The sequence below is a fragment of the Papio anubis genome, chromosome 4 (assembly GCF_008728515.1).
Source record: "Papio anubis isolate 15944 chromosome 4, Panubis1.0, whole genome shotgun sequence".
In the NCBI taxonomy this organism is placed as follows: Eukaryota; Metazoa; Chordata; class Mammalia; order Primates; family Cercopithecidae; genus Papio; species Papio anubis.
In genome coordinates, this window is record NC_044979.1 from 125137544 (window position 1) to 125151512 (window position 13969).

The 13969-nt window shown below is 45.4% G+C and overlaps 1 protein-coding gene across 4 annotated transcripts in view; it reads left to right on the plus strand.

The window, feature by feature from the left end:
- Nucleotides 1-13969, plus strand: part of EGFR (epidermal growth factor receptor) — a 190455-nt gene that overhangs the window by 121004 nt on the left and 55482 nt on the right. For 3 of the 4 annotated variants that reach the window (XM_003895963.5, XM_009202928.4, XM_009202927.4), the window contains exons 2-7: nucleotides 1102-1253; nucleotides 2131-2314; nucleotides 5453-5587; nucleotides 10172-10240; nucleotides 11416-11534; nucleotides 12871-13012. In XM_003895963.5, the coding sequence (XP_003896012.1) occupies nucleotides 1102-1253; nucleotides 2131-2314; nucleotides 5453-5587; nucleotides 10172-10240; nucleotides 11416-11534; nucleotides 12871-13012 (801 nt within the window). The other variant, XM_009202926.4, reaches the window with a different exon arrangement.

Below are 13969 nucleotides of genomic sequence, written 5' to 3' on the forward strand. Positions count from 1 at the left end.
GGCCAGGGCTCAACCCAACATCCAAAGCCAGAGGCCATATTTCTTCACTCTTAAGATAATTTGGGTTCAAATTATAGTCGCTTTACACACTCTCTGCCTCAAAAGCCCCAAGACTCTGTTTTGTTATGCTCGCCTAAACATGCCTTTCAAAGAGCTAGTGCTGTAAATACAACTTTATTATAATCCTCTCCTTTGCTTTTAAAAATGGATAACCACTTCCATTTATATGGTCCAACTTTGTCCCTTAATTTAAAACTTTTTTCTTGGATTAAGTTTGATGCCTTGAAATATTAAGGACCCAAGCATACAGGACTGTGTGTTGGTGGTGAGGGAAGTAACTGCACCTCTGCCTGTGCTGGGTGGATCAACACGGAGTGTGGACAAACACAGGGATGTGTGGGTTTCTCACTAGCTGAGGGTGTTTTTAAATGTTGTATTTTGATGTTTGTTATTTTCTGAGTATTCTACATTAGACCTTTGATTTATTCTTTGATGCATTCATTTGAATAATATTTTTAATCTGCAACCAGTTAGGTTTTTAATTTACACTTTTGTCACTGATTTTAGGTGTACAATGTTGTGTACACTACTGCCCAGTGTATGCTATGTTTGTAAACATTCTTTGCACACACAACAATGTGACATACTATATTTTTGCGAAGTAAATTAGTGAAATACCTTGTGAAATTTATTTTTTGCCTACTAGAGCTCTTACAGGTTAATCTTGTCTTAGAGATTTTCATAGAATTTTCATCTACTGCCCATGCCTTTAAATTTCAACATTTTTTAATTTTGGCATTTTAATGCAATTTCATGCATTATAGGGACAAGCTATCACTTACTATGAATTGCACCTTACATAAAGATCTTTTATCACATTTGCTTTGCTGTATCCATCAGTGAGAATTTGTATTATCAGTCACTAAAGTTCACAAAGTTAGTAAGCTTTGTGACCAGATGACTTGGGCAGGAATGGGTGAGTCTCTGTGTGGAGGGAGTGAAGAAACTGCTAGCCTTATTACCTAGACCTTGAGGGATTGTTTTATTTTAGTTTTTCTGCATTTCTCAGTATTTCATGTGATATCTTTCTTTTTATTCCAGTTTGCCAAGGCACGAGTAACAAACTCACGCAGTTGGGCACTTTTGAAGATCATTTTCTCAGCCTCCAGAGGATGTTCAATAACTGTGAGGTGGTCCTTGGGAATTTGGAAATTACCTACGTGCAGAGGAATTATGATCTTTCCTTCTTAAAGGTTGGTGACTTTGATTTTCCTACACAAATAAAATTGGAGAAAATCTAAGTGGAGAAAGCCCTGGGCAGAATTCCGCTTGAAGTGTGTTTATTTTTGCTATGGCAATGACAAGTCTTACAGAGCTACAAATGAGAGTTTTAAGAGAAAGCCATTTTACCAGCTAGTGTCAAGTAATAGCTAGAAAAGAATATCAAAGAGAAACAGGCTAATCTGGAGTTCCGCTGTCATCATAGACACTGATGTTTATCCCTGACCATTGCCTCAGTCATGGTGTGTTGCCATACTAGCTCTTAGCTCTTTTTAAAAGCCCTGCTTTGCACCATTTGCCTGTTTCCTTAGTGTATTTCCTTAGTGTAAATACTCCTACCAGAGCTGATTTCAAGCTACCAAGAGTTTCACCCAGCTAGTCACAGAATTATTACTTCACAATAGGTGCTAATGACCCCATAGGAGCCAGCTCTGAAGGCTTCAGAGTTTCATTGAACTTTGGATGAGATTTACTTAGCCTTCTGTTTTTCTTTTTCCCTTCCTTTTTAAGTAAGAAATAATGCAAGACAGATACAAAGTAATTCTTTTTAATTTCCATTTTCACTGGAGAGTGTTGAACCCCATGCGGCATGAGAGCACGGCGTTCCAGAACAATGCTTACTGCTCGTTATCACAGGTGTCAAAGGCTAACGTGCAGGGATTGTTGCAAATCGTGGAAATGCTTCCTCCTGTGTCCATGACTGCAGTCATCTACCTGTTTTACATTTGTTGAGCACTCGTGGGCGTTAGGGTTCAACTGAGTGTCCTAGGGCTCCATGGACCCATTTTAGACCTTGAGTTCTTGAGTTCCTCAAAGGAGAAGTCACGCATTTGTGTTTTCTCTTCTTAGACCATCCAGGAGGTGGCTGGTTATGTCCTCATCGCCCTCAACACAGTGGAGCGGATTCCTTTGGAAAACCTGCAGATCATCAGAGGAAACATGTACTATGAAAATTCCTATGCCTTAGCAGTCTTATCTAACTATGATGCAAATAAAACCGGACTGAAGGAGCTGCCCATGAGAAACTTACAGGGTGAGAGGCTGGGATGCCAAGGCTGGGGGTTTATAAATACAGAGAGCAGTTCCGATGGCTCCCAGTGAGCTTGTCACTCAATTCTACCTTGGAGAAGACTTTTATTTTTATCCAGTACATGTGCACTGAGTGCCAGCTGTGTGTAAGATACTGCAGGGGAAGTTACTGAGAAGATGGCAGATACTGGAATGGGAAGATTTAAGCGAGGTACCAGTGTTTCCATGGACATGAAAAAATACGGAGAGATAGTAAGAAATTGTAAAGATTCTGAGTAAAAGAGGGTATGACCAGACAAGCTGGGCAGGAATCGTGAATCTATGTGCATAGGCAGTGAATAAACTGCCAGTCTTTTTACTTGGACCTCAAGGATAAAAGACATACATACAGTAAAAATCAACTCACATGGAGGACAGTTTCGAGAGTCGCACTGCTACACAGAAAATCGTGTGTAAGTTAAGGACAGAGAATGAGGTGTTCTAGAACTTTGAATTTTTGTGAGTAGGACACATGAGGCTCCTGTGAGAGGAAACAATGAAGGATGATAGAAGAGAGGGAAGTTGATTTTTAAAAACTGGAGACCGCAGTGATTGTGCCTCACTGTGCAGTAGGTTTGGGGCCAGGAATGTTAAATCGGTGACTTCATTTAACGCCCACAACCTTTCTTCAAAGTAGGCATTGTACAAATGCTCCTTGACTTACGATGGGATCCTATCTGGCTGGACCCCGCCAAAGGTGAAGGCGTCATTAGGTTGGATTTCAGGGCTAATTGAATGTGTATTGCCTTCACACCATGGCAAAGTCAAAAATCTATGTTAAATCATGCTAAGCCAGGGACTGGCTGTGTTCTGCCATTTTACAAATAAATAAATGGCAGTCAAGTAACTCCCTTGAGGCCCCAGCTAGTGAATGGAGAAGCCAGCTATGGCCACCAGTCTCTGCCCCAGGGTTCTCAACACCCCTCCTGTGCCATGCAGTTCTGACAGGGAGGCAGTGCTGGTAGGAAAAGGGTGTGATGAAAGGGGTGCCCAGCAGAGGGAGTCATATCGGAAGTGACTGGAGCCCAACAGGGGTGCAGCTCTGGGACCCAAGCCAGCACCTCCAGGCGTGACTCCTCAGTTCACCACCTATAAAATTGTGTGATTCCCCCACACCCCCTGCTGCTCAGAGCAGCCGCGCACATGCTTGTGCTGTGCCTGCTTCCTGTGAGATGGCCTGGTACACAGGTTCCTACAGTGCGCCTCACGCCCTGTCTCGGAGGGAGGCAGCCTGTGCGGGTGCCTGGACCTCAGAGCCAGACCCTCTGGGTTCCTGCCCGGCCCCATCCCTCAGCAGCCAGAAGGCTCCGGAGCACATTCTCCAATCCCTCCGTGTCTCTGTTTCCTCATCTTCAAAAATGTGGATGGCACAGCTGCTAAAAAATGGTGAGGTACTTCCTAGGTGGTGCAGAAAATTAAGTGACTGTAGGAAAAGGTCTCACTAGCTCCTTCCACTTCCTTGGCATAATTGCTTTTTAAACCAAGGCTGGGATTGTATAGATGCAGATTAGTTAATGTGATATCATTAATAGCTAACGTAGGGCCTGCTGTAGGGTGAGCCTCCCTTACCCCTGGGTGCCTGCCTCCTTGGCTAAGCCACCCGGAAGCGGCTCCTGCAGCCCCCCTCACCTGCGCTGGCCCTCCTCTGGCAGTCACTGCCTGGGGTGTGCTGAAGGCCCGCTCTGACTCTCCCTCTGTGCTCTCCCCACCCCCTGCTCTCTCTCTCAGTTCCTTGGTCTGTTGTCCAAGCTGCCACAGCAGCCTGGACAGCCCTGTTGGTGTTTCCAGCCCTGTCCTCTCCTGAGTTCCATCCACCTGTGCACGGCTTTCTCATGAGTGTTTTCACGGATGGTTCTGCTGTCGTCTCCAACCTGATAAACAAAGCACCACGATTCAGCCCTCATGACCGCAGGCTTCCTCCCTCGGTTCCTTGCTTCTGCACATCCACTGAAGAAGCCGTCCACCTGTTCCATTGTTTCCCTGCACTGCGTCTCCTGTCTGCAGGAAGCCTTCAGCCCTCACTTCCACATTCCTCTAAGATGTGTGCCTGTCCCCTCCTGGGAAAGCTCTTTTTCCTAGCAGCCTCCGGGGTGAATCCCTCCTTTCCCACGTTGGTACTCTGTACACACAACACGCCCATTCCCTGCCTGGGGCGCTGGGCGTTGCTTCATGTATCAAAGGTCGATTTTCTCTCTGTTAAAATCACAGATGATTATTGCACCATTGTGAGAATGAATGAAAATACTGCTTATAAATCAGCCAGCGAGGTACCCAGCCTCACTGTGTGTCAGGGTCTCCCTGGGCATAAGGTGGTTAGAGTGTGTGATATGTCTGTCCCCAAGCGTGTCAGCTCCCAGATCGAAGCCAGTGGGTCTAATTCATCCTTGCGGCACCCACAGCACTTGCACAGGGTTTTGTACACATATGTCGTTCCGTCAGTGTTCATGTTTAATGTTATCGATGGAACACTCCCACTTTGGAAAGGCTTGAATGTGTTCCTCCCTGACCTTTCCACATCTTCTTAGTTCTTCCTTGGAAACAGCTGTACAGTTTCAATGCCCTGTGCATCCCTGGAGTCTATCTGTCTCTGTCATACATTCAGATTCTTCTTGCTTCGTGTCCCTCTCACACCCTTTTCTCTAATGACAAGCTCCGCCTGGGCATGCAAGCAAGGTGGAGGCTGACCCCTCACCTGGCATCCGGGACTGTAGTGCTGGGGACCTGCCTCCCTGCCCTGCCTACCCCCTACATCATGTGACCATTCCAGTCCAACCGATCAGTCCCTCAGGACCCCCAGCTTACCACATGCGTATCATTTATGCTGTGACCACTGACTAAACCATTCTCTTCCTTCCTCCCCATATTTCTAAATTTCTAATCATTGCTCAAAGCCCAATTCAGAGAAAACCCTAGCTTCTCCATGGCACTATCATCAACAATTTTATCTGGCCGCCCCCCAGGAAGTGCACTGGGCTAATCGCAGGACTCTTGTTTGCACCATGGCATCTCTTTAGCAGAACATAAATGTGAAGAGCACGTACGTCCTTCATGGGAATTTAAAGGAGCTGGAAAGGGTGCTCACAGCAGTTCCATTCTCCCACAGAAATCCTGCATGGCGCCGTGCGGTTCAGCAACAACCCTGCCCTGTGCAACGTGGAGAGCATCCAGTGGCGGGACATAGTCAGCAGCGAGTTTCTCAGCAACATGTCGATGGACTTCCAGAACCACCTGGGCAGCTGTAAGTATCACATACACATTATCTCTGCCTCCAGTTCTTATGCGGGGGAGCTCTACAGCACTGGGGCCGGGGAGAGAAGCCATGTTTAATAAGTCACGTTAATCAGAAACAAAAAGTAAGCAAAATATCTGACCACTAAAAGAGCATGTATTTACCACAGACGTAGACATGGTTTTTTTGTGGCGGGTGGCAGCCCAGCTGGTTGGCAGTGCAGGCCACCCGAGGCAGATCCCCTGCAGGGGCAGCACTTGTGTCCCGAGAAGAGCTGCTGTTCACAGGGCGGACAGCACCAGGGCCTCTCCCAGCCTGTCCTGCTGAGACTGGCCAGACTCCTGCATGCTGCTGAGTCTCCAGAGGCTCCCTGGCCCTCCTGAAGCACCAGGGCTGAATCCACCCCCAGCTGAGGGCGTGAACACTGCCACATGGAGTCACACACACAGCTGGGCACTGCCCATGGGGAGGAAGTCTGTCCATGTTTCCTTGAATGCTGGTGGCCTGGTCCCTGTCCCATTCACCAGTGAGGCAGCCTGTGGGGAAGCCTGGCAGGAAATCAGGGGCAGGTCAGGGTGGCGCCGTGGCTGAGGCCAGCACTGATGGGGAACTCTGAGACGCAAGCTCACACTCACCCAGCTCCCCTGGGCTTTGCCTATTCCTGATCGCCCGGCCTTTCTGTTCTTTAGAATAAGAAGTGATCACCATTTCCTGCTTCTCTGTTTCTCCACAACTGTGCAGTGGATGCCTGTTTGTTTTCTGCCCTCAAAAAAAAAAAAAAAAAAAAAAGAGAGAGAGAGAGAGAGATCTGACATGAATCTTCAAAATCATCAACTAGAGGACTTTGGATTTTTGCATATTTGTTTTATTTTTTATTTTATGGATAGATTGTGATGAAATGCCCATAATACAAGATTTTCCATCTTAACCATTGTAAGTTATAATGTCAGTGGCATTACACATCCACATTGGTGTGCGGCCATCACCACTGTCCACACACAGAACTTTTTCATCTTGCAAAACTGAAACTCTACCCATTAGACAGTAACTCCCTGCTCTCCCTTCCTTCCCAGCCTCTGGCCCTGGCACGCAACAGTCCACTTGATGTCTCTATGAATTTGACTGCTCTGGGGCTCTCATACAGGTGGAATCATATAGTATCTGTCCTTTTGTGTCTGGCTTATTTCACCTAGCAAAATGTCCCGAAGTTTCATCCGTGTTGTAGCATGTGTTAAGAATGTCCTTCCTCTTCATGGCCGAATAACATTCCACTGTATGTTGACACTACATTTTGTTTGTCCATTCACCCATCTACAGACACTGGAGTTGCTTCTATCTTTTGACTGTTTGAATAATGCTGCTGTGAATATGAGTATTGAGGCTCTTTGTTTTATAGATATATTATTCCACCAGATACCCATCCCGACACCTACTATGTTTGCAAGAAACTGAACACTTTATTTTACATTGCAACATTTCATATTATGAGATCAAGGTTAGCATTTCTTCAGCTGTCTGGTGGACAATGGGAAGGTTAAATTGTGCACATTTTTTTAATGAACCTGGAACAGTTATGGGGCCAGCGTTTGCCATGGATCAGGTCAGGCAGCCCACAATAGCAGGCCTCCATGTTCTGTACAACAACTGTGGGAAAGACCCACAAAGAAACTGCTGGAAAGGGGAATGATGGGTGGGCTCATGCAGTAAAAAGACTCAAATACTACAGGGCTTTGAACTATAGGCCAATATAGCATTGCTTTAAGAATAAATATAAAAATAAGACAAATAAGAATAAGCCTAGCAAAATCAAAAGTCCATAAAGAGCTGACATTTCAAGCCAATAAGGGAATAATTCATTATTCAATAAGTGGTCTGGAATGACTTAACTATTAGGGGTGAAAATATCAAAGTGAGAGAACTATAAAGGATTTTTAAAAAGGAACTAGGTGTGTTGGGTTAGTCTCATTGGAGAGTGCAAATTCACCATCGACCTGATACCTGAAATTCCCTTCTTCCCATCTAGAGGCAAGTTGGGACTGCTGCCAGGCTCCTGTGGTAAACGAAGCCCCTCTCTTGACTGGTGCTTTATGGCTACACATTCCTGCTCAGGACGGGTCTCATTTAGTCTTCACCAAAAAAAAAAAAAAAAATCTCATGAGATGATTTAAGTGTTTTATGGACAAGATGTCTAAGGTTCAGAAAAATTTCACAGTGTGCCCAACTTTTATGTTTATGTTGAAGTTGGGCATTAGAAGTTAGAATGAATGGGTTTACTTGAAAGAAAATTAAAATAAATCCATCACCCACTCCATGTAATATAAATTCCAAATGCATATTAAATACATATAATATTTAAAATATATGTAAGTGCCAGAAGGAAACATAAAGATGAATATTTTGTAATATCAAGTTGAAGAAAAGCCAAAATCTGACATCATAAAAGAAAACTTTCATGTAAAATAACTTAATGGCTACCAGGAAAATATTGTGCAATGTCTGATTGCCATGAAGAGGGTTAATATCCTTGCTATATCACTCCCTGAAGTCATCTTTAAAAGACTAAGAAAGAGATGAATCTCTTAATAAAAACCTGACCCAGAACATGAGCAACCTCTCCTTCTCCCTCTCTCTCTTTCTCTCTCTCTGTCACACACACACACACACACACACACACACACACACACACAAAGATGGCCAAGCAATAAAGTAAAATGTTATTTCTAATGTAGTAAAAAGGTCAAAATAAAATAAGAAAGCATCACATCTTCCTTTGTGAAGTATTTGGGTTCCTTTTGCTTTTAAACACCTGGGTCAGCTGGGGTGTGGAGAAACAGATATTCTCATGTTCTGCTTGTGGGCATATATGTTAATAAAACCAAGCTTGGCAATACGCCTGCAATATGTATCTAAAGCTTCAAAGTATGTATAGCTTTGACCAATGAATATCACACTTATGAATAAGAGAAAAAGAAATAATAAAGAAAGTGAAAATCATAAGAGATGTACAAACATATTCTTATACAAGAATCCTTACAGCCTTACTTATAATAAATTTTCTGAACAAATTGTATATCTAAAAATAACAGATTGGTTGAATAAATTATGCTGCAGCAATGCTATTGATAATCATGTTAGATGGAAGCATATTTAAAGGCATGGAAAAATTGTCATGTTTTATCTGGGTTTTTAAGGTTATAACACAATGTATAGTGGGATTCCAATTCCTGTATATACATAGACTTATATGTCTGTATTGATTAACTCTGGATGAGTCTCATGTCTTCTTTTTGCTTTCTTCTATTATCCATATTTTAAACGATGTGCCTGCATTTCTTTTTTGTAACAGATGGTCAATACTAGAATCATAAACAGATCTTAAGTTTGTTTGTTGGCAAACGTTTCCCCTGTTAGGAAAAGATGCATTTTTCTTTTAAACATTTCTCTCTTATACAACGATTACGTGCTTATAATAGAAATTTGAAAATTATATGTGAGTACAGGGTAAAAAGTAGAAAGAATGGGATTGCACGCTGCAGACCTAGCTGCTTTTAGCATGCCTCTGTATGACCTTGCTTTCTCTAGACCTCTGTCGCAGTCTCTCTGCCTCCCTCCTCACAACGTCCATTCCCCGCTGTCACTGTCGTGATGCCAGCCTCCCCAGCCTTCATGACTCTAAGGAGCACCAGTGCGGCATTAGCGCCCTTCGCCCTGGTGGTATCCTGGCTTCACAGTCACATGGGAGATCGATCATCAGCTTTTCTGTTTGAAATCTAAATTCTTCCTGACTGCAGGGGACCTGGGGACCCATGAACTCCTCTAGTTTACTATGTCTTCACAGTAAAAGATATCTGCATGACTGGACTCTTTAACAAATTTGGTGGTTAACCTGCTCTTTCTATGTAGATACAGCACTTCGACCTTCAGACTTCTCAATACTGATAAAAAGAAAACACGACAGATGAGAAGAAAACCTTTGCAGCTGTAATTTGTAATCAACTAATTATAAAAACTGCAAAAATTGACCAGATAGCTAAGGTTTTACACAGTCATTAAAGTGATCTGCACTGTTAACATTTCACCCTCTGTGCACCATTCTGTGCTTCTCTCTGGTTTGGAGTCTAGAAGGTTTTATTTACAGGCCATGACTTAACAATCTCAGAACGGCTGACACATGCAGTCACTCAAGACTGGACACAGCAAGGAAGCAGTGGGTCCATGCCAAAGGCTCAGCCAGACGAGACACTCTAGCTGTGGCAGGAGATGCCAGGGAATGCTCCATGCCTAAGCAGATTGTAAACAAGGAACCTCAAATTCATGAAAAATTCTCACTTATGTGGCCTGTATCAGTAATTACTCTCTGCCTCAGTTTCCACAGCTGACGTAAATAAAAGCAGTTCATGGTTCATCTTCTTTTCTTATTGAGGTCTCTTAAGTGATTCTACAAACCAGCCAGTCAAACAATCAGATAATAAGTTGAAAAGACTGTCTTCACTTATTGAACATGCTTAACTCAGGCCTGGGAAAGGGCGTCATCAGTTTCTCATCATTCCTTCCCTTTCACTGAGATATGCATCTGTTACTTTTACATTTCAGGCCAAAAGTGTGATCCAAGCTGTCCCAATGGGAGCTGCTGGGGTGCAGGAGAGGAGAACTGCCAGAAACGTAAGTCAGTGAACAGCCTCAGACCCACATGTGACCGCCCCTCTCTTCCTTCACTTACTTAGGTGATTGGATTTGTTTTCCCTTTGAAGACTCTGAAGAGTTATTTTATTACAGGGCCAGATGTGAACTGGTAGGTGAAGGACAGTCTTGCAAATCTCACCGCATGTGGTTAATCCAGGGTGGGCTATTTTGGGTGCTTCCGCCTGTCACAAATAAGTGAACACCAGCAGGTGCCAGGCACGATGGTTCTCGCCTATAATCCCAGCACTTTGGGAGGCCGAGGTGGGCGGATCACGAGGTCAGGAGATTGAGATCATCCTGGTTAACACGGTGAAACCCCATCTCTACTAAAAATACAAAAAATTAGCCGGGCGTGGTGGCGGGCGCCTGTAGTCCCAGCTCCTTGGGAGGCTGAGGCAGGAGAATGGCGTGAACCTGGGAGGCGGAGCTTGCAGTGAGCCAAGATCACATCACTGCAGTCCAGCCTGGGCAACAGAGCGAGACTCCGTCTCAAAACAACAACAACAACAATAAGTGAACATCAGCAGGTACCCCAGCCCTGTCCTCTGAACACAGCACACTTTCCCGGGAATGGAAGACTTGTCCCTGTTGACAGGAGTCCCCAGGTTTCTTGTTTCCTCTCCCTCCCTGGCTTTCTTTGGTATCTACCTACACAGAAGCCTGAGCACGATTTCTCATGGGGACTTTTCCATGTGGACCGTGCTTTATGATGGAGAGGGCCATTCTCCCGGGTATGGCTGTCTGGCTCAGCCTCTCAGTGGCCAAGGAACCTGTGGACATGAGCTCAAAAACGGACCCTATGTCCTTAAGCTGAATTGTGGGATGGCTGTTAGACCCTTCTAAACACTACTTCCCAGCAAGTATTTCTGTTCTTTGTATGTGCTTCCTGCATTGCCCAAGATGTATCTAATTATTTAGCAGGTCTCAAAGTCTAGACTTGATCTGATCAGTTCTCTTAAGTGATGAAAAATAAATCAGGAGAAAAAAGAGGCAATCAGAAAAGGGCATGGTTTGACTTAACTTGAGTGTGATTTCACTGGAAGCAAATGTGTCTTCACTTTTTCGTGAAAAAGTCTGCGAGCACTCTGCGACGTCCCTGGGAATTGATCCTACCCTCACTCTTCAGCTCACGAGGGACCTTTGCTCTTTTTCAGTGACCAAAATCATCTGTGCCCAGCAGTGCTCCGGGCGCTGCCGCGGCAAGTCCCCCAGTGACTGCTGCCACAACCAGTGTGCCGCGGGCTGCACGGGCCCCCGGGAGAGCGACTGCCTGGTAAGATGCCCCTCCGGCAGCCTCCCTGGAGCAGGCTGTGGCTGCACTCTCTCCACCCACACCAGGACAGAGGACCTCCTGTGGGGGAGCTGTCAATTAGCATTTGTAGTAACAGACAGGATATTGCCCTCTGCCTGGTGACAAAGTATCTTTAGTATCCCACCTCCACCACTCACTGAGACCTTGGGAAAATGATAGGACCTCCATACCTCCATTTCCTCACCTGACAATGATGCATAACAAAGTCTCTCCCAGTTGAATGCTTAAATGATGCGATGCCTGTGATGTCCAGCATTAGGACCTGCGCACAGAACAAGCACTAAATACTACATGCAAGTATTTGCATGAATGTGCCTTGTTGCCAGCAGTACACTCTCTTTATTGTTTGACTATACCTCCAGAGACTTGACACTGTGAGGTCCCTAAGAGACCTATGGAGAGCCACACAGGTCTTGCTAACTGGGGCTGCTTTAGGGCCTCCTGACACGGATCCCTCGGCTCCTCCACCACTGCTCAGGCACCTCCTGAGCTGCACCCTGCCCTCAAGGGGTCCTGAAGTACTCACTCTCGCCCCATTACTGCAGAAAGTGCCAGCAGAAGCCTTGCTGCCCCAGCGGGCTCTGGGCAGCACTGGAGGGTGCAGGTCAGAAGTGTCTTGGAAGCCCTGGAGACGCCAAGGCTGGTGGATGTGACTGCTGGAGTGGGAGCTGGTGTGACGAAGCCCTCCCTAAGACTAAATGCAGATCTCTCTGTGGTTTCAGGGAAGATTCCTAAATTCCAGAGGCTGGACCCAGACCCAGGAATTGTAACTTGGTTGGCCTGGGCTGTTTCTAATGTGAGCCCCAGGGAGAAGACTGTGAAGACGCAGGGTTGATCCTAGGGAGAGCCCCCGCTGCACTGGGTCTGGCCCCTTTACAGGGCATCGTTCTAGCAAGGTTTACTGCCATTCAGCAATACATTATAAAATGTACCCTCAACTGTACTTTATAAGGGAAGCCCAATGTAATCTGAGTTTAAACATAATTTCACTCCATAGTCACCGCTATAATATGTAAACTCCATCATCTGTATGTTGGTAAAGAGACGTATTTTTATCATAGTCCATAAATTATGATAGGTGGAAGAGTGCACCTAAGAAAAAAACGGACTTTTTAGAGAAGGGTCTTTCTGACTCTGCAGAGGGCGCCAGCTCGGTTTTCCCCACTAGTTGAACACTGAGCTGTGAAGATAGTAACTTGGGCTTTCTGACAGGAGTCAACACAGTGCTGCACTTCCTCCGTGTGTGGCGCCGAGTGTCCTTACCTCACTTGCCCAGCATGTCCTTTCTCCTCCACAGGTCTGCCGCAAATTCCGAGACGAAGCCACGTGCAAGGACACCTGCCCCCCACTCATGCTCTACAACCCCACCACATACCAGATGGATGTGAACCCCGAGGGCAAATACAGCTTTGGTGCCACCTGCGTGAAGAAGTGTCCCCGTGAGTCCTCCTCTGTGGGCCCTCTGACTGATCAGGCATCCTTGTCTCGCTCTGTCTCCTGCTGAGCCCTGGAGTATCCCATCTTGGAGAGTCTTTGGGTGGATGTGTTTGCCTCGCTAGGGGGAGGCAACCCTGTGCCCGTCCAGGCGCAGAGGTGAGGGGCTGCCTTGCTCCCGAGGAGCGGGTAGGTGGTGGCCATCCCCACCCACGGGGGCTGCTCAGTGCACAGGGCAGAACTTGGGGCCAGGCCACCTCACAGGAGAAACACCTGCTGCTCAGCCCTCACCACTCATCCAGCATCCACAGCCGAGGGTATTCAGTTGTCTGCTGGGCATAAAGCCGTGGGCATGTCACTATTTAGTGCTTGTGCCAAGCAGGTATTTAATAGACCGAAATCAGAGAGTCTATCAGAAGACCTGCCTTCTTGAGTGGTTAAAATTCTAGTGAAAGTTATGCCTCTTAGGAGTATTGCAGAGCTTTTGTCTTTGTTTTTATTTTGTTTTGTTTTAATGGTTTGGGTTTGAGTTTTGCTTGTTTGTACTTACATTTGTCCTGGTGGCTCCAGAGTTTAGGGAAATTGTGACATAAAATACTTCCTGTTAGAGAAAACAAAACTTTGTCTAATGAAAGAGTTTTAGAAGCCAGTCTTGATCTCTAGAAGGGGAGATTAACTGAGAAAAAAAATTGAAAGAAAAATTATGAGGGGTAGATTTTACCCTGCCAGATTTGTGTACATGAAAAATATTACACTCTGTATGGGGAAAAAATACAAAATAAGAAGCCATTATAAGGTAAATGACAAACGAAGCTAAAGAAAAATGTGCCACATTGATTACACAGATATAGTCTTTGAGATAGGACTTAATAGAGCTTTAAAATCCATAGGAAAACACCTCGAGCCTGAGATACCGAGAGCAGACGGTTCACAGAAGAATCACCAAGGTCCTATAAATATTT